The sequence below is a fragment of the Acipenser ruthenus genome, chromosome 3 (assembly GCF_902713425.1).
Source record: "Acipenser ruthenus chromosome 3, fAciRut3.2 maternal haplotype, whole genome shotgun sequence".
NCBI lineage: Eukaryota > Metazoa > Chordata > Actinopteri > Acipenseriformes > Acipenseridae > Acipenser > Acipenser ruthenus.
Window position 1 is genome coordinate 25,756,899 of NC_081191.1, and position 25,582 is coordinate 25,782,480.

The 25,582-nt window shown below is 42.1% G+C and overlaps 1 protein-coding gene across 6 annotated transcripts in view; it reads right to left on the bottom strand.

Moving 5' to 3' along the window:
- Window positions 1–11,636: 11,636 nt before the first annotated feature.
- The window catches only part of LOC117394713 (zinc finger protein 516), a 70,678-nt gene continuing 56,732 nt past the window's right edge, over window positions 11,637–25,582 (bottom strand). For all 6 annotated transcript variants that reach the window (XM_033993201.3, XM_059012748.1, XM_059012749.1 and 3 more), the window contains 3 exons: window positions 17,413–17,517; window positions 16,202–16,269; window positions 11,637–13,319 (listed from right to left, as the gene is read on the bottom strand). In XM_033993201.3, the coding sequence (XP_033849092.1) occupies window positions 13,260–13,319; window positions 16,202–16,269; window positions 17,413–17,517 (233 nt within the window). In that variant the 3' untranslated portion in view covers window positions 11,637–13,259. The remainder of the gene's footprint in view (window positions 13,320–16,201; window positions 16,270–17,412; window positions 17,518–25,582) is intronic.

The following is a 25,582-nucleotide window of genomic DNA, read 5'->3' on the forward strand; positions in this document are numbered from 1 at the left end:
AAAAGTTATTGTATTTCTTGCTCTTATTGTATTACTTGTATTGTAACACTTGAAATGTATTTGCTTATGATTGTAAGTCGCCCTGGATAAGGGCGTCTGCTAAGAAATAAATAATAATAATAATAATAATAGTTGTATTTTTTCTCAAACATTAATGAAGGCTTAACTGTAACATTAGCGTTTGCTGCTTGCTGCAAGAAAACTATGCATGTATTCATGTAGGTTGTGACTTATATGTTACACATGGAAACTGCCTATGGAATTGATATATTTTGTATATTTATTTGTCTTATTGGTTTTATATATTTCATATTATATGCACTGATTAATAAGCATTAATGGCCCGAAAAAAATCCTAACAAAATGAAAAAAAAATGAAATAACTAGAATATTCAATAAATGTGGTTCCTTGTGCCTAAAGGCAGTCACAGTTTCAGTGACCAAGAAACTGTGTCAGCTAATACTCATTACCTAGCCTAGGGGTTCAAAAGCATTAAGCAATAGTGTCAGATGGCATTTGCTTGGAAAACTCATTTGACATCAGTCAATTCACACTGCCGTGAAACCAAGTTCCCCATAAAAAGTAGGATATGTCAATATGCTATGAAAGTCATGAGAATAAATTACAATTTCCAGATTTGTCTTATTTGAAAAAAGGGAAAAACCAGCATTTTAGATTATATCACTCCCATTTCTATACATATATCCACCACTCCAGATAATCTGTGGACTTGGTGTTTTACACATTGAAAAACATGAATTATGTATGATATTTTAATTGAATGCGTAAAGAATAAACATAGCAATCTTTTGCACATCTTGAGTTCGCATGTTATCAAGCTTCTTGTACTTCGTTGGTTCCCGGCATCTCAATAGTCAATTGTGAATATGCTGCATGCAGTAGGTAGAGAATTGGTCATAGAAATGCCGGGACAGCTAATTGTAGCCTGTCTGGAAATTTCCAGAAACACGTGACCAATAAGGCCAGGTTTTCAAAAAATAAAAATAAAAGCAATAATAAAAAACCACACAGTTGAATCCACTCACTTGCAATGCATGTTTGTGACTCTAACGTAAACTTGGTAAACTCTAGAGGACCAATGACCTAACTGTTTGATAAGGGAGTCTGGAACTCCGTGGCGAGAAGCTGAAGAAGCTGCTCCGATCCTGAAGCAGTGAACGGAGAACTGCCCGGCTGCAAATCCAGACCTTGAAAGAATCTGGCGAAGGTGAAAGAGGAACCAATGGCGGGTGACAATTGCTCCATTTTGTTAATAAACAGTGGGTCTGAGCGTGATGCGCCCTGAGAAAGGCAGAGTTGGAGAAAAAAGAGAAGGGGTTCGTAGGGGCTAATATAGGATTTAATTTAAACAAATAGATTAGGGAACCCTTTCTTTACTGGTCAGTTTTACTTCTTTTGAGCAGGAAGGAAAGGGTATTAGATAGATAGGTCGGAGATAGAGGGTTGAATCTGGGGGTTGAATTCATTTGAATGTGAAGTAAACTCTGAGCACCTAAGGAACCTGAAGAAGGCTAAGAGAAAAAGGGCTTCTAAGGTTTTTATCTAAAAGCTTGGAAGAGTAGTCGGAGTGAATGAATGAGATGCACTGGGAGAGTACATTGACGGTGATAGGTAGGCGAGACTGGGCAGATGGAGATTCTGATCGTTGAAGCCCTTTCAGAATTAGAGAGATTTGTGAGTTGCTGAGTGTAGAGCTGGGGGCACCGAAAATGAGTTTGTGGAACAACTGGATACCGGAAATTGAAACTTTGATGGAGGAAACTCTTATAGTTCTGTTTTTAAGGGACATAATAAAGGATGATACTACTTGCATTGAAAATGAAGGGAAGGGAATGTTGAATGCAATATGAACATTTTTAAACCAATTCATGGATGACCAGTACGTTTGCAGTGAGCGGGGAGCGATGCCGAGAAGAGCTGTTTCTTGAGCCTGCAGAACCAGGGAATGCAACGGGTGGCTCACAGGAATGTCAGGGCTGAAAAGGGAGGAATCTGAGTTGGCAGGAGGTTGGCTTCTGGTGCTAATGCCCTCAATCTCTGCATTTGAAAATGAGAAAGAGAATCAGGTGGCCGCTTTGTGATGTATGAAATAAAGATTGATTGAATGTGTTGAGCTCTAAGAATGAACTGATGAGTAACAGATAACCAGGTAATCCTTCTGAATATTTTCATTATATGGTGGGAGGATGAATGACCTTTGTTGATAATTTGGACTGTAGCTGAATTATCTGAGTGGATCAGAATGGATTTTTGGGCCCAGGAGGACCCCCAAAGGAATGTGGCTACAGCGACCAGATACATCTCGTACAATGACAAGGACTGATCGGGTGTAGGAATGGTGCTGAATTCTTCGGGCCATGGAGCAGAAAACCATGTTCCTTTATAGTATCCTCCAAAGCCGAGAGAGGGAGCTGTATCTGTGAATAGCTGAATGTTTTCGGGCAGCAGGAGACAGTCGTCGTAAAAGAAAGTAATGCCATTCTATTCTTTTAGTAGGAGCTCCTACAGGCGGAGTTCCTCATGGCAAAAAGAGTCCAGGAATATGACGTCATTAAGGCAATCAACGGAAGGGATCAGGAGAAGAAGGTAGGAGATGAAAGCTCTTTCTTGAGGAATTATTCTCATGGCATAGTTCAAATGGCCTATCAGGGACAGAAGATCACATTTGGTAGAAGGTGGACCAGAAAGAAAAGTGGAAATAATAGCCATAATATGATCTATTTTTTCCAGGGGGAGCAAAGCTGAAAAAGATTGAGAATCCAGGGTGATACCTAGAAACTTGATGAAAGTGAGAGGACTCAAGGTCTTTTCTGGTGCTAAGGGGATGCTGAGATTTAGAAATAAAGATTTAAGAATTGTTATGTTCTGGGCAGGGGGGGCGTGGGGAAAGTCAATCATCCAGGAAATGCAGCAGAAAAGGAATGCGGTAGTTGTTAAGAAGGATCCAGCACGTGGGTTCTGACAGGGTATTAAATATCTTCTTCAGGCGAACGGAAAAGTACATTTTGGAGTTCCACTGTACTCCGAAGGGGTGCCAGAGCACGGGATCAATGGGCATGATTTTAAATGCATTTGATACATCGGCTTTACCCAGCCGTGCATTTTTCCCAGCAATTTTGATTAAAGATATGGTGTGGTCAATTGTTGCATATTGCAGGTAGAAATGTTTGTGAGGGATTAAACTATTGATGCTGAGGTGGTGGAGTTATGGGGAGTGGAAAGGTCGATTATCACTCTTTTTGCCCGAGTATTTCCTTACTGCAACCCCAATGGGGTTAACCCTTTGCGGTCCTATGTAGTTGCTACGGAGATAATGCTGGCGCCAGTCTCTGATGTCAGGAGTTGCAGAGGAACGAGTGTCCAAGCAGGAGCAGCGGCGAACAGGAGAGGGAGCCGGTTGTTGTGCTGGGAGACAGGGAAGAGACAAAGGAGCCGGTGATGGTTCTGGAGAAGCAGACGTCTGAGCAGAGAAGGTTGGAGTGGTAAACACTGCCGATCGAAGTTGTCGTGGAGTTGACCTGGGAGGAGCTGGTTCAGCTGGTTGAACTGGTTGAGTAGATCTCAGCTCCAGGGAAATGGCAAAATGATCATCATCCAACAAAACGGAATAATCAAGAAAGTTCTCCATGATGCGTGCATGTACGATGAAATCGAGATGCAATGAGAGGTAAGTGAAGACGGTATATGTAGTACTAGCAATCTTGGTTAGCTAATGTGCGAATTGAATGATTGAAATTGGTGATGCGGTGAATGGTGTCTGACCCTCCTCACGAACTTTAGTTATTAACTACTTTTGGAGAGAGTCAGGATGCTTTATATTGCTATAGCAAGGCGGTCAATAAGGAATACAATATTATTGTTTCTTTATTTGCATTAGCACAGTATCAGTACAGGTTTTCAAAAATATTTTTGGGACATACTTAATTACACAGTTAAATCTTGGCAGCAACAGTCTTCTTTTGGATCTGAATTCAATCCGGCATGTTTTTGGATCTCAATCATGCATGGCGGGATTGTCACGTTTTTTCTCCCCTTAGGGATAGGGAGAATACACCAGAATATGCCAGGCTTGGTGCTATTTGTAAGATATAAATGGTTGCATCATTTAGATAGACTCTCTACTGTTCAACTTGACAACTGACAAAAATGTGTAAGAGTTGTAAGTCCTAAATTATATCATCCTGACATTGTGCGTGCAAAGGCAAGTACAAAGCAATGAAAAGCAAACCAGAATCTGCTTTACACATGCTTGTTACTGGTGTATGCTGCTTTATTTTTGGTGTTTGTACTCATGCACAGATCAAGTGGAACTGAATGTGCTATCGAATGCAGTGTTCAGTGTAAGAAAAGTATTTGTTTATGGCACTTTCTTCTTGAATAGTTCCCTATTGTGAAGGGAAATAGGAGAGATTGCACAATACAAGTCAAGTACTGAATATCAAATTACAATTTGGGGAATAAAAGGGTATTGAAAAACAGAGTTACAGCGACTGCTGATTGCAGAATACTGTAGCTGGGATTTTCCTACAGCCAATGCCTAAGAATGAGTTGCAAGAGATGACCCTATCTGAATCGGTCAAAAGACAAATCTACGTCCATGATATCACACACAGAAACCTGAAGAATACCAACACACTCAAATAACTGTGATCCCCCCAAGGCCAAGATGCAGTGAATTTGATTTCTAAATAAAACAGCCTATGACTTAACTCAATTCTATTTTATAATAAAATACCCAGTTGAAGAAAAATTCTGTAATTTGAAGACGATTCATATTTCTGGAGGTGGATTTTTGTAAGGAGGCTATTGTTGAAAGTGCACATCTGTGCTAATGTACTGAAGGGCTGTTCTTGCCATGGTCATTTGTCATAATGTGTACAGAGAGCAGCTCTCATATGAATGCACAAGTGGAACAGATCAATGCAATTTACTTGAGCCTCATTGTAAACCCTTCACTATTAATCTATTGCAGTACACGTGACTATCAGAAACAGCAGGAGAAAACAGGTTTCCCATGTGAATGTCACGAATGAATGATAAAGCATTTCTCAGCTTGTTGGCAACTGGAATCAAAGCAACAGGTTTGGGCAAGTATTGTATTCGCAATAATAATTATCATCAGCTGCACAATAAAACTTGACATTGACCATGCAAAGTCTTACATACTGTCCTTGGCAGGAAGTTTTAATTCACAATTCAAGTCTGTCTTTACTACTTCTGGCAGTTTTTTTTCACGTAAACAGCTAATAGATGATAGAAATTATCTTGAAATGCAGCTGTATTCTTTATGCTAGTTGCCCATTTTTGTTTAAGAAAGAACCATATTAAATGGAAAACCTGTATTTGCTTTCTTAAGGTGGGAATTTTGGAGGAAGTAATTTGTAGCTGCGATTGTTTGGAATCATAAAATCACATTAGTTACAGGAAATTACAAAAGTTCTTGGGCACTATGTCCCAAAGCCTTCTGCAATTTAAGTTATGATATACTAAATTGATTTATTATCTTTAAATAAAATAAAACTATAAGATTGTATCCATTAAATATTTACAGTATGTTGTTTGCAGAATTTATTAAAAGGACTATTCTTAATGGCAGCAATTTTTCTTTACAAAAGCAGGTTCGTTCTATTCTAAGGTTGCAAGATGTATTGGTCTAGTCCAGGGTTTCTGAGACTTTTTTAAATCACTCCCCACCTTAGCGATTCTTTTTTACTTGGACTAATTATTTATCTCAACATTTTAGAGATACAATTAAGGGAGATGCCTGAAAGTAAAAGGAGGAAACTAAGTCTATTGCACAGACATAAAACACCAGGGCATTAACTCTGGGAAAATCAGCTTTAGTAATTTAAAAATGAAGTGCCTGTACTTCATTTAGCTTTTATTATACATTGTGGACAATTTAACACTATATAGTAGTTGTTTCTTGGCCTTAAAACGTGATATTGTTTTTATAGATAGAAACTTTCTTTTGTAGTAAAACAAACTTAACCAAACTTCTTTGTTGCTTACCATGCATGCCTATGTTTTACTATGAATTCAAGCTTTGCTCTGATATCATGTAATCAATAGCATAAGAGAAGGTTTGTGTTGTACTAGTGCCAGAGGTTTGACAGTGGATGACGTCCAGCTACTGGCTTCTGGTGGACAAAGTCTTTTTCCGATTTTAAAAGCCTGTCATACGAAACGTTTCATCTGCACCTACTTTCACCAAGTACTGTATTGATTGGTCAAGAATCTTAGGCCTACCAGCATTAATTCCAACAAAAGTCTCACTAATTAGGTAGCTACATATAAACTGCTGTATTTTGAAACAATAATTATACCATTTTGGGAGTAAAACTGATGAGGGGGTCTGACTTGAAAACGTACAAAACACTTAATAAATTAAGCTCTAATAAAAAATGATGCCTACAATCCAACTCTGTGGTTACACAAACTCTTTTATTGCTGTTGTGAAACTGATACAGACTGAACCTAATACTTCTACCTTAAATTTTAAGCCAAAGTTCCACCACACGAATACAACATCCTCACTGTATCAATCAAATGTAGGAGGATTAACACAATAAAGTTACAATACCTATAAAAATGCATACTGTTGTTCAGAATCAGTTTGGAGAGCAAAGCCGTTCATTCAGCTGAAAACCTCGATCCTATGACAAGTCTTCAAAGTCTTTGCTTGGCACAGTATTATTTGACAGTGGGACACATGCAATTTTGTGTGCGGCCTCCTTAACTAGCATTATCTCCCAACAATGTCCACAGTGAGACGGGTAATAAAATCAGCTTCTTTTTTTTTTTTTTTTAATTATCTTTCCTATAGGCTTCAATAATATGACACATCATATTTGTGACTGCCCATTGCATAAGGATAGTGGGGGATTGCTAAACAGATTATTTACTAAAAGAAAATTATGAGATCTTTTTTTATTATTAAAAATGAAAATAAATGTATACTGTCGGTTACATTGATGTATAAATATATTTGTATGTGTTAACTATACCTTGATCAAAGACCCACCTTACTTAGTAACCCAGTGGGTTCACTATAGCACTATGTGAAGAAACAGTCCTTGGTGTTTTGCCTCCCCTACAAGCAGGACCTCCAAAACCAGAGCTAATGTGACACTTAGTAAAATCACCAGCAAAAAACGATAACTTTGCACAGCCTGGCTGCTCCCCTGACTGACTGTATGACTCACCTGGCACACAAACATCATGGTTGTGAGCCACGGGGGGGCGGGACCTGTATAAGCATTTGTTAAGCAGAAATAATTAAATCATATCAATTGTGCTCAGTAAAATACCAGTGGATTATTAACCTCTTTAATGTAGGACTGACAATTATAATTTGAACAAACGTACAAAACTGTTACGTGAGAAACATCAGATCTGCAGAGGTAGAGAATTTCTCATTGGTAAGAGTCGGAGGATGGTTGCTAAATAATAAAAGTTTATTTTAAAAGTTGATCAATACAGACTGAAAATAAATACTATAACAAAAAAAACATATTAAATACTATTTCTTATTGAACTTAACTAACAAAATAACACAAAATAAATACAATACTGCTGATAAAGAAACACTAGGAACTCAAAAGTCCAAAAAAAGGAGGGAGTGGCCCCCATTCTGTTATTAGACTTTTATCTTTTTATTTTGTTCCCACTATTGTTTCATCAATCAAGTAGACAAAGAAATTGCAGTTTTGTGATGTTCTGTATTAAATTACACACCAATGGCATTCACAAGTGGCTTGATTCCCGGAAACTTTATGACCAGCACTATAGAGTCATCTTTTATTGATTGCTACATGGACTGCCTGATTGCTTCGGAATTAGCAATATTCTGGACTGGTACTAAAAATGATCAGCTTTGCGTGAACCCTGTACATGGCTATTGGATGTACTGTACTAAGCAGAAATAGTCTTGAAGAGCCATTTCTTGTGTTATGGTCTCTGAAAAGTTTAAAGTAAATTCTGGATTTCTACAGCTATCACATATAACTTTTTTTTTTGTGAAGCAGCAATGTAAGAAGGACAGTGGTGAACAGTTGGTTCTCCCAGTAGACTAAAATAAAAGATGAATCCATAGCACACCTAGACCACTTGATATATACCACTTTGTTTTTTGTTTTTTTTCTTTTTTCTTTTTTGACTGATCTACCAGCATTTGAAATGTTTTAACTGACTGACTAAAAATAATAATTAAAATACAAAATAATGGAATACAAGTTTAATCATAACCCCTTGTGGCGGAGTGTCCCGCCCCTATTTATTATTATTTGTATTTTTGTTTGCGGCGCGGGTAAAAGCGCCGCGTCTTTTATTATTATTTAAAAACCCCGTGAGGATGCATGGCTGATCAGCTACTGATTACTTAAATAGCTGACAGTCATGCATCCTTACCAAACGCGTGCAGACTCTGGCCGGGGGATAATAAGATAATTACCAACTAGTTAATCCCTCGGCCAGAGTATATAAACCTGCAGCTCTCTGCACTTGATGTTGGGGTGTTGGAGTAGAGAGTACGGGGAGCGGAGAGAAGGAATAATATTTAAAAAACAATTGCTAATACGTGCTGGATAATCCAGCACGGCACTTACTTGTTTGTTTATTTATTCGTTTGGCCCTCGTGCCCTTTTGTTTGTATTTTGTTTAAATATTTTGTTTGTTTGTTATTAAATACGCTGAGTGCTTTTGCACTCAGTTTCACCCGCCCATCCACTGTTTGGAGTCAGTTACTTCCTGGTCCGTGACGTCATCCACCACACCACTGCGAGCCAGACTGTCACATATGGTGTCCTGCGTGGGACAAAACAAACGCCTCCAATAGCCGGACCAGGAAAGAAAAGCTCGTTTTTTTGTTCGTTTTTTTTTCAAAGTGTTTTTGTGTGTTTTTTGGGGAAAAAAAAAAAAAAAAAAAAAAAAAATATGGGAAGAAGCGGACGGAGGAAGCAGCAGCTACAGCAGCGTGGGGCCGGTCGCAGGTCCCACTGTAGCTCAACCATGCTGGACGTCTGCCCCACCTGCTTGAAAGGTGAGGAGTGGTGCTTCGCTGTTGGGGAGGTGGGTCACATAGCACCCGACCAACCCCCTCCATGGCAGGAGAAAGAGGAGCCAGAGCGTCCAGTGAGGGAGGACCTGCATCCTCCAAAGAGGACGAATGCACTCTCCTCTGAGGGAGTCTGGGACTGGCTGGTGGAGCCGGGGAGGGATTATGAGGAAGCCCTCCCTGCAGTGATCAACCTCCTGTGGGCAAGAGATGGGGAGCGCTGGGAGGCCTGGGAACAGCAACACCACCCAGCTTCCCTCCCAGACATCGCAGCCATGGTGTTCAACTACCTGGCTGCGGATATGGGAGAGACCCTGCTGCTGCCATCTCCAGCACAAAAGGGAGAGGAGCCATCGCTACCGTCTCCACCAGCAGAGGGAGAGGAGCCATCGCTGCCGTCTCCAGCGCCAGAGGGAGAGGAGCCATCGCTGCCGTCTCCAGCGCCAGAGGGAGAGGAGCCATCGCTGCCGTCTCCAGCGCCAGAGGGAGAGGAGCCATCGCTGCCGTCTCCAGCGCCAGAGGGAGAGGAGCCATCGCTGCCGTCTCCAGCGCCAGAGGGAGAGGAGCCATCGCTGCCGTCTCCAGCGCCAGAGGGAGAGGAGCCATCGCTGCCGTCTCCAGCGCCAGAGGGAGAGGAGCCATCGCTACCGTCTCCACCAGCAGAGGGAGAATGCCTGCTGGTTCCACATCCACCGTCGTGGGAGGACTGCTTGCCCCTCCCACCTCCACCAGCAGAGGGTGAATGCCTGCTGGTTCCGCCTCCACCGTCGTGGGAGGACTGCTTGCCCCTCCCACCTCCACCAGCAGAGGGTGAATGCCTGCTGGTTCTGCCTCAACCGTCGTGGGAGGACTGCTTGCCCCTCCCACCTCCACCAGCAGAGGGTGAATACCTGCTGGTTCCGCCTCAGCCGCCGTGGGAGGACTGCTTGCCACTCCCAGCTCCACCAGCAGAGGGTAAATACCTGCTGGTTCCGTCTCAGCCGCTGTGGGAGGACTGCTTTCCCCTCCCACCATCGCCATTGCCTGGGGATGGCTGTTCTGCATCGCCTGGGGCTTCCTTTTGTTCTCCACAGGACACAGGGTACGAGGGAGAAGTGGAGCTCCCGCTGCCGCCTCCATGGCCAGGGGCTCCCCTCCCGAGTTCGCCTTCCGAGGGTCCGCTGCTGCTGCCGTCGCCTTCCGGGGGTCCGCTGCTGCTGCCGTCGCCTTCCGAGGGTCCGCTGCTGCTGCCGTCGCCTTCCGAGGGTCCGCTGCTGCTGCCGTCGCCTTCCGAGGGTCCGCTGCTGCTGCCGTCGCCTTCCGAGGGTCCGCTGCTGCTGCCGTCGCCTGGGGTCGCCAGGGATCCTGCTTCGCCTGGGGTCGTCGAGGGTCCGGCTTTGCCTGGGGTCGCCAGGGATCCTGCTTCGCCTGGGGTCGTCGAGGGTCCGGCTTCACCTGGGGTCGCCAGGGATCCTGCTTCGCCTGGGGTCGCTACACGATGGCCGGAGCTCCATGAAAGGGAGCTGCCAGAAATGAAGAAGGGGGGAGAGGTCAGGAGACCAGCTCCCCCAGCCGCACTTTCGCGGCAGGATAGAGTGTGGCGGGAGCCCCGGAAGAGGGAGCTGCCGGCCACGAAGAATGGGGGGGTGCCAGAGATTCCACCATGGCCACCCCCCAGAAGTAACTTGCTTCCCCCTCTTCCGGGACTTTAAGACTGAGGGGGGAGGTGGCCGTTGGGGCCATGTGTGCTGCGCACAAGGGGGGGCATGTGTGGCGGAGTGTCCCGCCCCTATTTATTATTATTTGTATTTTTGTTTGCGGCGCGGGTAAAAGCGCCGCGTCTTTTATTATTATTTAAAAACCCAGTGAGGATGCATGGCTGATCAGCTACTGATTACTTAAATAGCTGACAGTCATGCATCCTTACCAAACGCGTGCAGACTCTGGCCGGGGGATAATAAGATAATTACCAACTAGTTAATCCCTCGGCCAGAGTATATAAACCTGCAGCTCTCTGCACTTGATGTTGGGGTGTTGGAGTAGAGAGTACGGGGAGCGGAGAGAAGGAATAATATTTAAAAAACAATTGCTAATACGTGCTGGATAATCCAGCACGGCACTTACTTGTTTGTTTATTTATTCGTTTGGCCCTCGTGCCCTTTTGTTTGTATTTTGTTTAAATATTTTGTTTGTTTGTTATTAAATACGCTGAGTGCTTTTGCACTCAGTTTCACCCGCCCATCCACTGTTTGGAGTCAGTTACTTCCTGGTCCGTGACGTCATCCACCACACCACTGCGAGCCAGACTGTCACACCCCTACATTACAATTTAAAATGTGTAGCAATAAAAATCCAATCTGGAATGTGGTTAGGCATTTTTCATTAAGAAAATGCAGACCTGTCCGCCCCAAAAAAACAAAAAATATATCCTAATGCAACTGGGTGACCAATGATTTCATTTTTATAACAGATGCAATAAAGGGTTTCATTAAAAAGTAACAGGTCAAATCACATTACCATCTCCATAACTGTTATCATCTAGTAAAACAATTTCAAGTAAATCAAGTAGAGAAACTAGAGGAAACCTAAATGATTTTTTAATCAGCATTAGTACAATAGCAAAATCACATTAAAGTACTTATGTCATATAAATCTTTGTTTTACAAGCCAATTACCAGAATGTTTTTTTTTTTGTTACTCTCCTCAGTACAGAAAGTTTTACATTATTACTGTACATGTAAAAGCTACTGAACAAATATACATTTGCATGCTAGGAATTTCTAGTTTTGCTTCTGTCTTTACAAAATGTTACAGCGTAAGAAAAAAATAAACTTCTAGCAACACTTACAAAAATCTTCAGTTTCGCACACTCTCTCTCTCTCAAGGCAGCGATAACGTTCACTAAGAAATAAACTCATCATCGTATGTGCAAAATTTTGAAACTGAAAAGATATATTAGTCGGTTACACTCAGTATAGTGTCACGTAACAGAAGAAAATAAATGCACTAAAACTAACTTTATAATTGCATATATAGAATGGCTTCATGTCCCAATGGGCCATACACTCATAAAGCTTTTATTGCAGTGGAGGTATATGATTTGTTTTATTAAAGAACCCAGTGAATGTCAAGGAAAGAGGGAAAAAATGGTTGACCTTTAGTCACAAAATCAATACACTTTAATGATGTGAGCAGTCAGTTAAGGGCATCCTGAACATTTAATTTGCATCTGCCCATTGCTAGGCTTTTGATCCTGCTCCTCCTTTATAGCGATGTTGATGTGGTTCCTGTCGTGCTGAACACCCCCTTCATATTATAGAACATTTCAATAGTGGTCCTTTATTTGTTAAAGTGTTACCACCATGCAGTCTTTGTGAATGGAGGCTTTGGAATCTAGCCATGTAATATGCAAGTCCTGAGGATAGAACAGAAATGTCCTTCTGTTAGTGTTCTACAGACATTCCAAAACACTAGATCCACCATCTTGTATTTTGATTCGGTGTTTTAAAAGTTCATTTTTGAGGCAGCTTTTAAGGGTTAAAAGTGTGCTAAGAAGTGTGCTGCTCAAACACTGCAGGAGTTGAAAGGGTTCCTCAAGCCAATGGTTGATTCAAAGTAAGCAGTGGCTTCACAGTTGTTCATGTAAACTTGCAATCCACAGCAGTCTGTAAATAGTTGCCTTTTTAGTACAAGTAGTATAATTTGTAACATGCACTTCTGTATGGAATTTATAACCTATAAATAAAAGCTGAAACGTGGTTGCTTTGCATCTAGCAAAACACAACAGAAAATCACAAAATACTGTGCACTATTTCACAGTGTCATTATATTTATACTGCATATACACACACACACACACATATACTGTATATGATGTACACCCTTTATCAAACGAAATCTCATATCAAATCTTCAATCTAATAAAAGGAAAATGGGTTATATCAATAAGTATTTTTCAATATCTTCATTAAGTTCAGGTGATGGATGCCAGTGTAGACATATTGCGTTTTTCCCCTTCGTTTTGTTTAAAATAAAATCCTTAGTCCAGGATAGTTGTTTCTGACAGTTCATGATCTTTTAGGACTTCTTCCATCTGTTTGTCCAAATGTTGGTTAAGATCAACAATTCCGGGTTGTCTAAATCTCTTGTCTGGGTACTGAGTGTTGTCAAAAGGTATGCGATGCACACACTGTACATGGGTTTTTAGGTTCCCCTTCTGAGATGCGCTGTAAGGGCAATATCTGCACTGGAATGGTCTCTCCCCTGCAGCAGAAATAATAAAACAAGGAGACAGAAGTGTATTTGTTATTTCAAAGGTCTACCTTAAAATAATTTAAACTATATTTGTGTTCAATTAATCGGCCAATTGTGCGCTGCCCCCTATTCGAACCTGCGAGCTCCAGGCTATAGGGCACATCCTGCACTCCAGGTGGAGTGCCTTTACTGAATGCGCCACTCGGGAGACCCTGCTTTCATTCACTTGTACTGAAAGAAGCAAAACTTCTGTGGGTTTACTGGCTGGTAAGAGCAGGTGAATGCTTAGTTCAGGTGATGCTAATACAGGTTTTATTGCAACATACTTCATCACACACATAATAAAAACAAGGAGGATGCTACAGTCATGGCTGTTGATATGCCCTTAAGTATTTAGAAATCAAGTTTTTGGTATACTGAAGCAGACCAACCATTATTTTATTATTGCTTCTGCCAATTCCTGTATTTTCTAAAATCGGTAAATACAAAATCCAATCCCAATATTAGAACAGTAATCCGTCACGTATCCGCCCGTCACATATCCGCCCTAACCATTTATCCACTGTGATCAACCGCTTCAGTAACATTTATTATTGAACAGAGAAGATTAGTTATTACGCACCCACACAGCAGATGGCTACCCTGTCACAAGCATTAATACCCTGTATCTTCTAAACAAGGGATTTCAAGGAGCTCCTTAATAAAAGCTGAATCTCAAAACAATAATTGTGTGAATATAGTAATTGTTACAGCTGTGTATAATGGTATTTAAAACAGGATTCATAGTTGGGTGTCCTAACCCAGTGGTCATTAATGTCCACTGCAGATTCCTTAGAGCAAGAATGTGCTTGCTCTAAGGCAGGGGTCTCCAACCCTGGTCCTGGAGAGCCCCTATCCAGCAGGTTTTATAGGTGTCTTTACATCATCAGTGGCTAAAGATCTGGAGCACCTGTTAATCTTAATTAAGCCAATAATTGGTTCAGTTAATTAACTGAGAGATTGGTTGAAATGAAAACCAGCAGCCACAGTAGCTCTCCAGGACCAGAGTTGGAGACCCCTGCTCTAAGGAATCTGAACTGAACTTGTTTTCTCTGAGGAATCTAATCTGAACTCGGTTTTTAATGTATGATCATTCCACGTATTATATTTGACAGACTAAATACAGTGGAAATACATTACCTTTGTTTGGTTAAAGTTACATTTGTAGTTATTGTTTTAAGCATTGCATAACTTGGACACAAGCAGTTTTTGACTGTAGCATTTCTCCTTTCCATATGCTTTTTAACATGATTGTTAGTAATCTAAGAAAGTTTCCATATATGGCTTAACAATCTCAGATTTCCAAAGAATTTACTGCAACAATACTTTCATAGGGGAAAGTGAAGCATTGAAACTGCTGAAATCAGAGACCTTTGTCTTCAGATGATAAAAGTTAAACATTCCCATGAATTTCATTTTGATCATAAAATATGAGACCAAGCTTATACTCAACGTTGAGTTTCCTGTATTGAATCAATTTAAAACACATTTATTTTTGTAAAGTTATATAACGCCCAAAAGGCACATACAACACTCCTAGAGGAGACATGCATTTCATACATTTATTACTTCTATTTTAGTGCTAGTTAATTTCAACATGAATATTATATGCAGTACATATTGCTTTTAATTACACTGACCTACACAATTTCTTATTTGATTACATAAATAAACCCCATAGACCTGGGTGAAACAAATGAGATTGACATTGAATTGTACCCAATTAATATTTTTGAGTAATGCAAATGTAATAGATGTTTTGTTTTGTTTGTTTGTTTGTTTGTTTGTTTTTTAAATATCACTTGGAAAAACTAAGATAACAACAATAAATCATGGTAATCTGAAACAGACTATAATGCAGTTGTGCTAACAATAAGCATATACAAAGACACCTTTGGATACATAGTTTATTATCCTGGGTGTAAGGTTTTTTTGTGCCTAATATATAGGTATAATCATTCAACAAAGCCTAAAATATCACTGTTATCATCTCTGTAAAGCAGCAAGTGCTAGATCTGTTTTTGACCTTTGCTGTTACTAAACTTATTCTTGTAACCATATCAAAGTATACTGCATGTTAGTAAGAAGTACTGGCTCATACCTTGAAGATGCATACTATACTGGGCTGATAACTTGCCTGTGCTCTTTTTCTCTAAATGTTATGACTATACTGGAAGAGGTAGCTGATTTTTTCAAATAGCTGTAAATATTCATAAAGGAAAGGTGAAACAGCAAGGTAGAGTGAACTTTGCAAAGTACACCACCACACAGAGCACAGAGAAACTGGAGGCTGAAAGAGGTGTTTCACATACATTTAAAACAGAATAACAGCAATACTCATCACAAAACCATAACCATTTGGTAATTACTTTTATTTTCCAATTGTCAAAAAATAGAAAATATGTACAATATATATCTATCTGTTTACCAGCTTTAATAACTACATGTTGTGTACATATTTAAATGTTATACCTAGCGAAACTTCATTGCAATTGTTTTTTTTTTACTGTCAATTGAAAATATGTTCAGATTTACCTCGTTCACATTTACCAGACATGCTATGGGAGCTTATTCTACCTACAATGTTTTTTTTGTTTCAAGATGACTGTGGTTGACTACTGGACAGATTCCAAATCAATCAACCAGGTAGACTAGGTGTGTGCAGTATTACCAGATTTAAGAATAACTAAATGACTTAATTATGTACAGGCATTTAGATCAGTTTTGTGACAACATTTAAGTAAACTGAAAATGGTGTTTCTTTTTTTAAAAAATAGATGGGTATATGTGTTAAAAAACCTCTTTCACAACAAGCACATGAAAACAAAGACCCAGTTAATGATAAAACATACTTGTTTTGGGGCATCTGCAGAGGTGGTGTGCGCTTCAGTACCTCGGAGTCCATTAGACTCAAATACCACTGTGGGAACAAGGGGGCTCGTTAAAATCTAAGACTTCAGTTAGCGAACATTATTTGAGACCATTACAGATTACCATCACCAGAAAAAGTGGACTGAAAATTCCAACTTAATATGACACTTACAGTTAGAGAGTATGCTAATGGAAGCCTGAGGCCCCTGCCCTTTTTAATTTGGACATTTATGCTGAAGAAAGTGAATCACTAACAACATGAATTATAACTGTATGTGTAAAGGGGGCCCACTTCTTGCATTACTTACCATTTGGCCTCCGTCACTTTGCATCAAACTGGCTTATGCATGCATCATTCACATTTTCAATACAGAACTTACTTATCTCACTGCCTCGTATCATACTAGTATTATTAGTAGTTAGATGGGTGCAAGGATTGAACTACAGTGGTGGATACGATATACATGCTAGGATTAAATCCATCACAGGTTTACATCCTTCAGTAAACAGTATGTCCCGCTTACTATATTATTTTTGTGATGGTAATATAAAGATTGGCTCAAGTTCAAAGAGACTGTGCAAAGGGTGACATATGTTGAAATTGACATTTTATTTTCATAGTGCTGGTGGCAATGCACTTCATTAATATGCACAATTACATCTCCCTTACTGACATCTGATTAATAATGTATACAATTTTCACAGGTCAGTATCACTAGCAAATATGATGTTTGTTATAAAACTGCATTCCAAGGACAGAGGTTATATCACAGAACACAGGTGCAGAATATACACGATAGATGTCCTTGTAATGATTTTCAAAAGGACAATTAGACAACAATAATAGGATTTGTTGATTTCACTGAAGCATCACTTTCACAACTGTGCTTATTAGTGGCTTGGATAATCCACCACAAAGGTACAGGAGGTTATTTGTAAAGATGAAAAAATAAAAGGTAAAAATAAACATAATAAACATAATAAATAAATAAATAAATAAATAAATAAATAAATAAATAAATAAATAAATAAATAAATAAGCTGTTTCTAAATGTTGGTTATCAACGCAATAGTGGACATTTTTAAAGGTTTAAAATTGAAAGTATATCTTTTTTGTCTCTATGATTTTGTTTTTAAAAAAGCAGGATACTTTGTCTTTAATTTCGTGTTTCCAATGGTTAAAAATCCTTACCTGTGTGGGATCTCATGTGGGTCCGGAGGTGGCTGGGCTGACTGAAGCTTTTCCCGCATTCTGTGCAGACATAGTCTCCTTGTCGTACTTGTGACCTCAGCATCCCTGTGGTTCATGAAAAAAAAGTTAAAGACGACAACATTATGCCAGGGAAAAAAAATATCATTAGTATGTCGAATGTGTCATTATGTGAGGCTACCTTCAGGCCCTGGATGACAACTGTCAGCCTTCATCACTGCACTCGCTGACAGGCCAGACACACACAGGACTGCGAGAATGCATAAATTAGAGTGAATTAAAAGATTTGCCCCGTGATGTGCCCGCTCTTGGACTGGCATGTCAGGTGTGCGCATTTCAGAGCAGCTGGATCCACTTCCCAGCCATCACCCAGCTTTGTCAAGTGGTACATCAGGCAAATCAAAGTGACACCAACGTGGCAGAGACAAGCCGCACAGATAATGGGAAGTGAGCGGAACCAGAGCGCGACTGTCCCCCCTGGGCAGGGATACCTTGGAGAGAAATGCAGAGTGAGTAGAGCCATCATGGGCTGATCAAACCTGCCTTCTACCTGCCTGCTGGTGCTGCTTTGACCTCAGACCTTGAAGGCACGGACTAAAGACATCTATGAATGAAAGTGTCACCGGACGTACACCAAGGCGCCCTTCTGCTGGCCTTGGTAAACATGTTTTCTGATCCATTAGCATTCATGGAAAACTACTAAAACATCCTCATTTCCAAAAGGTCACTTTATTATATCTGACTCAAAGGGCTACAGAGGGATGTGATGATATCTTTCCTGACATGTGACAGAGATTTCATCTGTCTACATTACATTACTTTTTTTTTTCAACATAGCAGTGATACAAACTTAGTTTTTGACCTTAGTAAAACATCAACAAGAAAAACTGAAAAAGAAAAGAAAAAAAAATGAGAACATACTGAAAATATAGCTTTTATAAATCGCCATTTTTCAAAACAGCTGGTGGCTTAATTAGATTTTTTTAATTTAATTTTTTACTTTACATATTTGTGTTGTAAGGCTACATGTGAAACTACAGTAACCATCATGTCTGCTTCTGACACATTATCTGGTTTAAGGCAAAAAGATATTTGAAGTAATTTCAAATGGGGATTTGTTTACACAGTTGACAGTATAAGATAAGGAACAAAACCATTCAGTACTTTAATTCCCCTCATGGTAAAATGCATGGTGACAGTATTTGATGGCAGATTTACCCATCTAACCAATACTTGTATTCCAAAATGTACAGCTTAAATAATTAAGGTTTAATATCAGTTTATTTAAAAACAGATTAAGTTGTCCTACATAACCCTGAAATAAAGTCCAAAATGACCAAAAATGCTGCAGACCACACATTTTAGAAATGAGGGCAACAAATACTGTCCACGAAGCGCAATTCCAATTCTACAAAGTGAAGTTGTAATTAAGTTTTTTTTTTTTTTTTTTAATTAATACTGTTAATGATATCTGCCAGTAGGTGTTAAAAATATTATAACTTCCACCAACAGGAAGCAACATTCCTTATAGTGTTCTAATTTATTTTACTCCACAAAAAATGTCTTAGCAACTAAATAAATAAAGAAAAGGTTATACTTTATGGATCCACTTCTCAACCATCATGAGGTTACATATTTAACTGTTATGCGATGAATAATTTGATGTAATTACTTAATGTTACAAGTAAGGGCATTTACAATGATCAAAGTGTTGGAATGTTCCATATTTTGAAACTTTTAAGAGTTATCATTGTACACCTTAAATTACTTGAGTAATTTTAAGTGTGCAAATGCTAAAAACAGCAGTATCATAATAATGGACCTCATTTACGAAAGGGCACTAAACATTATGGTGCACCATAATTGCAATTACCGTGCTCGTTCATGGTTTCCGTATTTACTATTGCAATTGTATTCAATGTCGCACGAAATAGTGGTTATATTATGGCACACACTGATTTTATTGTGCCACACGATGGTAATCCGAATGAATATGTGATGTGTACGGTAATGCATGATAATGTATTTAAATGAGGCACCCCACTCTAAATAATGAGATGAGCTTCATTCACACCGTATTTACTAAAGGGCAATAATCGTAGTGTGCACCTTAAAGTGAATATTAGTTTGTTTGGAAACCAGGCTTTAACCACTGATAGGTGCACTATTTAAACCGATTTTTTTCTGGGCTGAACTCTATCTGGCATAATGGAGGCATACCTTGTATTAAGAGCAGTGAAAATGACCTGTAAATAACAGGTTATGTTAAGAGAATAAACGTAAATGAATGTTATAATTTCTTCTATTTTATTTAATAGTTCATTACATTGGTTCAAATAATAGAGTGGTTAAATAAAACACTGAACCAAACAAGGTATTATAATTTAAAACAGCCTGTTTAAAATGATTACTTATCCGAGGCAGCTTTCATTTTAATCTGACTCATCTGATTTTTTCTCTCCTTCTGGCTGTCTTCCTTCAACAAATAATCTGCTGAAAAAACTCTCAAAGAAATCCACCCGTCCTGCTTCTCCTCCATCTGACAATGCTGCCGAAGACTTCCATCAAGCCTCCGCCAGTCCTGTTGCTTCAACCTCCGCTTATCCAGCTGTGCCCGCTGCTATTCTTCTTCGCAGCTCTAAATGCATCAAACCTCAGGATGATTCTCCAGCACAACTTTTTTACAACGTTTGGCCCATTGACAAACTCGTGAAAGCTCTTTTCAAAAAAGGCTTGCCCATTGAAGCAGGTAGCGATCGGGCTGCTTTATTTGTTTCAGATTGCAGTTCTGTTTTTCTCCCTCAGAAGCAGAGATCCACACTTGTCAGTTCACGCTCCGCCCCTTCTGCTGTGCAAGCTTCAGGTCGCCTCTGATCCAGGGCCTACAACCCCTCAGTTTTCAATTTCTTCTGATCCTCCGATTTGCATTATAAGATTTTTAATGATGTCAAGCATCTCATTCATCCTCTTTCCACCTGAATTTCTACAGTATCTGATCGCCTGGATGCGCAAGATAGCAGGAGCACTTGCTTGGAACCGGTAGCCATTACTTCCTCATCAGTGGCAACATCAGCAGCGCTTGTCTCTCCCGCTGCTTCAGCCACGTCCACACCTGCTCTCGAGTTGCCAATCTTCACTCTAGCAACCGCCTCTAGTTCAGAAACTTCTTCTGCTTCAGTTGTTCATTGTCACTCTATCTCTCACAATATTATTGAAGGTAAAGACATTCATTTGGTCTATTCTTATTGCAACCTCAGAATTTCTGGATCACAGGGTAGTTGACTGTGGAGATCTGTCTGTTGCTCTAAAATCTCGGGATCCTCGGCTGTGTGAAAAATGTACTCTTGGAGAATTTGTGCTTGTTTATGGTCACTGACAACAAGAACTGGACTCATATCTCTCAGTCTCAGATATGGCGGTACCATTTTTAACAGATTCTTCAGCGGTCTCCGTGCTAACGCTTGTGGAGTTTGTGCTTCCACCACTCATTCTACCTCCCTGTGTCCAAAAGCAGCCTTCTCTGCAGTCTCCTCATCAGCCTCAAATTATTCTCCTCCTGCTCTCGACAACACTCCTTTTTTTAGAAATCACGCGTTTGCGTTCTCCTATTCATTCTTCAGCTCCGCCTGCTTTTTCAACAAGCAAAGATTCTCATGGAAGACCCATCAAATATTCTGTTGGCAGACAGCTGTGCAATAATTTCAATTCCTCACTCTGCATTTCCAAAGGATGCCGTTTTTTTTACATATGTGCAGTTTCTGTGGTGATGCTCATTCACGATCCATCTGCCCTCTTTCATCTAAATCAGGGGTCAGCAAGTGGCGGCCCCTATGAGTTTCCTTATCAATGTATTACATTTAAAAAAAAAACATTAATTAATTAGATCTGCCGCCTCGGCACTTGTGTAGCCAGCTTCTGTGTTGTTGCTGGAGTGATTTTCTCACACCGCACGCAGTCTGTCAATGGTTGCTAGGCAACAGTTCCAAGGCACGCAGTCAACGTCACATGGAAGTACGTAATCAATGCTTATACAGTAACTGTATGCGAAGTGCTGAGCCAGCGGAATGAAAGAGGTGAATTTGGCCAAATTAAATAAATTGTTTGTTTTAATTTGTTAAGAGAAATGTTTTTCTTTTTTCCCTTGCTGGTAGCAAAATGTACAATTTAATAACCACATGTAACGTTAAATGGGAATAGATTAAACCTGCATTTGTGTGTTATGGCTGCTTTCGGTGGGAATCCACGTACCTTCAAAATACAAGCCGTTTTGTGGTTAAGTTGTGGTTGCCGAACCCTGATCTAAATGACATTCATCATTACTAACCGCCTCTACCCCATCAACATCCAGGCTCTAGCAGATACTCTTCAATATCACCCTGACTGTTTTTTTGTTAATTATCTAATTTCTGGCCTTACTAATGGCTTTTCTACCCATGCGTACATTCGTAGGTAATCACTGAGCATAACCTCTCAATGCCCTCACTGGGCAGAGGGAATTCAGTTTCCTATCTTCCTCCGAAACAAAAGGAGGGAGATGGAAGGCCTCTAGTTCCACTGATTGGTTCAAGTGGAAAGCTGTAATCACCTTAGGTGTGAATGCAGGGTTTGTGCACAACAATAGCCTGTTTCCATTATCCCAAACATGCATACAGGAACTGTGCACAGGCAGAGCCTGTAGCTCAATGACCCGCTTAGCAGAGATGATGGCCAATGAAAAGGCTCCCTTCATAGAGATATTTCAGCTCTATGGAATGTATAGGCTCAAACGGGGCCTTAGTGAGAGCCTCCAATACCACTTGGGGAGGACGTCCATTCTATCAGGAAGCAGTCGCCAGGCACCTTTTAGAAAATGGGTCGCCAGAATATGGGTGCCCAGGGATACTGAGTCTATAGGGACGTGGCATGCAGATATAGCTGCCAGGTACACTTTCAGCGTAGAGGGGGACCTGCCCTCCTCTAGCAGATGTTGCAGAAACTGTAAAATAATTGCTATGGGACAGTAGATGGGGTCATGACCTCTGGCCATACACCACTTCTGAAAATACCTCCACTTGTAAGCATATTGTGATCTGAGAGCCCTAAGATGGACAGACGGTCCTGTTCAGGGGCCAGACCACAGTTGAAGTCTGCCTGGTTCTGGGTGCTTTGCGCCTGACTGAGAAGATTCAAGCACAGCGGGATCTCCCAGGGCTGGCCCTGCACCAGCTGGCAAAGGTTTGAAAACCAGATCTTCCTGAGGGTAGAGTCACCATTCTGATGGGTGAGGACCCTCCCTCGAGAGGAGGTCCACCGCCCAGTTCACCACTCCGGGGAGGTGAACAGCCTGGAGGGATAGTAAATGCTTCTGTACCCAGATCAACAGCGGAAAGGCTATGCGGTGTAACCCCAGGGACCGAAGCCCACCCTGGTGGTTCACGTATGCCACTACTGACATGTTGTCGGTGTGAACGAGGACATGTCTGTTCTGGAGCACCGGAAGGAAATGCTGGAGAGCAAGGTGCACTACTCGGAGCTCCAGGATATTTATGTGCAGGGATGTCCAGAGGCCTGTCCAGAACCCGCTGACTCCTCTGCCTGCCCAAACTGCCCCCCAACCCAGGTTGGATGTGTCTGTCATCACCACTTGACGGCTGTGTATCACTCCCATCACTACAGCTTTGCGCAGGTGGGAGATTTGTCTCCACCAGCGTAGGGCTTCCCAGCATGAGCGAGACACCATCAGCCGACAGTGTCTGTTGCACTTGGGGTGTAGCCAAAAGGCATGGAGCCATGCTTGGATGGGGAGCATATGCAGTAACCCCAGTTGGATGGCTGATGGAACTGCGGCCATCAGACCCAATAGTTTTTGACACAACACCAGTTATACTATGGACCCCTGTTGAAACAGTGCCAGACAGTTTTGAATAACCTCTACTCTGTCGTCCGACATGGTGAGGGAATCCAGCCAGAGACACAAGAAGACCGTATTCTGCACCGGTATTAATTGACTGTTGGCCTCGTTGAGAGAGAGACCTACTCTCGCTAGATGGTTTGTCACTGTCGCCGTGTGAGCCATTGCTCCTTCCTGCGACTGGGAGCATATCAGCCAATCATCCAGGTAGTTCAGCACCCTGATCCCTTGCAGCCGCAAGAGAGCTAGGATTGCATCCACGCACTTCAAAAATGTTGGGGGAGCTAAAGAGAGGCCAAATGGCAACACGGAAAACTCTTTCAGGGGAATATGCTCCCCTGAAATATATTTCCTGTGCGCTGGATGGATAGGAACGTGAAAATATACGTCCTTCAAGTCAACTGTTGGCAGGACAGATTGGAGGATGTGGCGATGTGTGACCATCTGGAACCTCCACTCCCTCAAGAACCCGTTGAGGTGTCTCAGGTCTAGGATGGGGCGAAGGCTGCCGGCCTTTTTTGGCACCAGAAAGTATCTCGAGTTGAACCCCTCTCCTTGAGAGGTGCATTCTACGAGATGGATGGCTTGTTTGAGAAGTAGTTTCTCTACTTCTTGCCTGAGGGCCAGAACCTGGAGAGGGTCGTTTACGGATGTAACCGTGATCACTCGAAAGAAAGGAGGTCCCGAGTGGAACTGCAGTGCGTAACCGGTGTGTACGGTGGCAAGCACACAGGAGTCCTAGGTGCAATTGTGCAAGTATTGCAGCTGATGTTGTATGAACGGGTGGGTCTGAGGCTGCAAGCCTTCAGGGCCCCATCTGGGGCTGCTGAGGTTGGGGCGGAACACGCTCAGGCAGCTGCCTATGGCGACGGCACTGGAACTGCCTTCTGGAGCACTGCTGCGTGGGTGCACCACGCCCTGTGTTCTCTTTTCCTTGCGGGAGGGTCCGGTTGCCTCAGGTCACCCAGCAGAGCCGTGGGGACCGGGACCGTCCAGGTTATCGTGCGTGCCTGGGGAGATTTTCAGTGGCTCGTCTTGCCTCGCATCGGAACACGGGGAGGGAGTAGCGCGGCCACTTGCCGAGATGCCAGAGATCTGGAGCAGGGTGCCTGAAAGGAGGTGTAACTCGGAAGCCACCAGCTCAGGGCGTTCAGGATACTCACCGTATTCACTAGGCGGGTCACCTGTGCATCCGCTGCGTACGCCCGCTTCAGGTGCGTCTCCATGACCCTGCATTGCAGGTTCAGGCACGCAGGGTCCTCGGGTAAGCCCCCCACTGCTAGAGCCTTGACCAAGGCTGCAATGGTGGAGTCCACTGGGGGAAAGCCTGCCAGGCCCAGCTTCTCTGCACCTTCCAAGGAAGCAAGGAGGGTCACTTGCTTCAGCACACTCTGCGCTGAGGCCGGACGATCCTAGGAGAAGCGTATCTTCTCCATGAAATCCCAGAATGCTGGAAAGGGCTGAGGGCGGGGAGCCGCAGCCTGAGTCCTGAACATGGACCGCTGTGGCTCCACCACTGGTCGACCAAGGGACCTGCAAGAAGTTTGCAGCGTGTCCCATCAACGCCGACATGGAGCTCAAACGGGGGCGCACTAGCTTCCGAGGCAACCTTGGAGCTGGGCTCTGCCACAGTCAAGCATTTTGCAAAGCACCTAGGGCTGAAAAGCTACACAGATTTCGCAAAACGTCTCGTCCTGTAGGGCTGAAGTGGCGTGCTGGACACCCAAGCACCGCGCGCACAATGTATGCCCATCCTTCTGGGGCATGTTCGCCCTGCAGGATGTGCAAGCATGAAACCTGGACATGCTAGCTGGGGTATAAACTCTGGTCACTGCACGTCGTCTTGCACAGAGTTCAAGGCACGGGAGCGCCTAAGCACCATGTGCACCGAGTACCATGCACACAAGGCGCTATGCGCACCATGTGCAACGAGCACTGAGGTGCTTTGCGCACCGAGGCACCATGTGCACCAAGTGCACCGAGTACTGAGGTGCAATGGGTGCCGAAGCACCGTGCACACCGAGTACTGTGCGCACCGGATAAACCGAAGTACCAAGGGCTGAGCGTGCACCGAGGTACCAAAGCACTGGGGGGCAGCTAAGCAACGGTGCCTACCCTAACCGCATGTAGTCAACCACCTGGTCAGCGCTCAGCATGTACCAGGGGAGACACTCAGGCAGAATCCGCGGTGGGTGAGAGCTCAATTAGTAAAGAGAAAAAAGGAGGAGGGAGAACACACTTTTTTGTTTTTTTTGAAGGCCT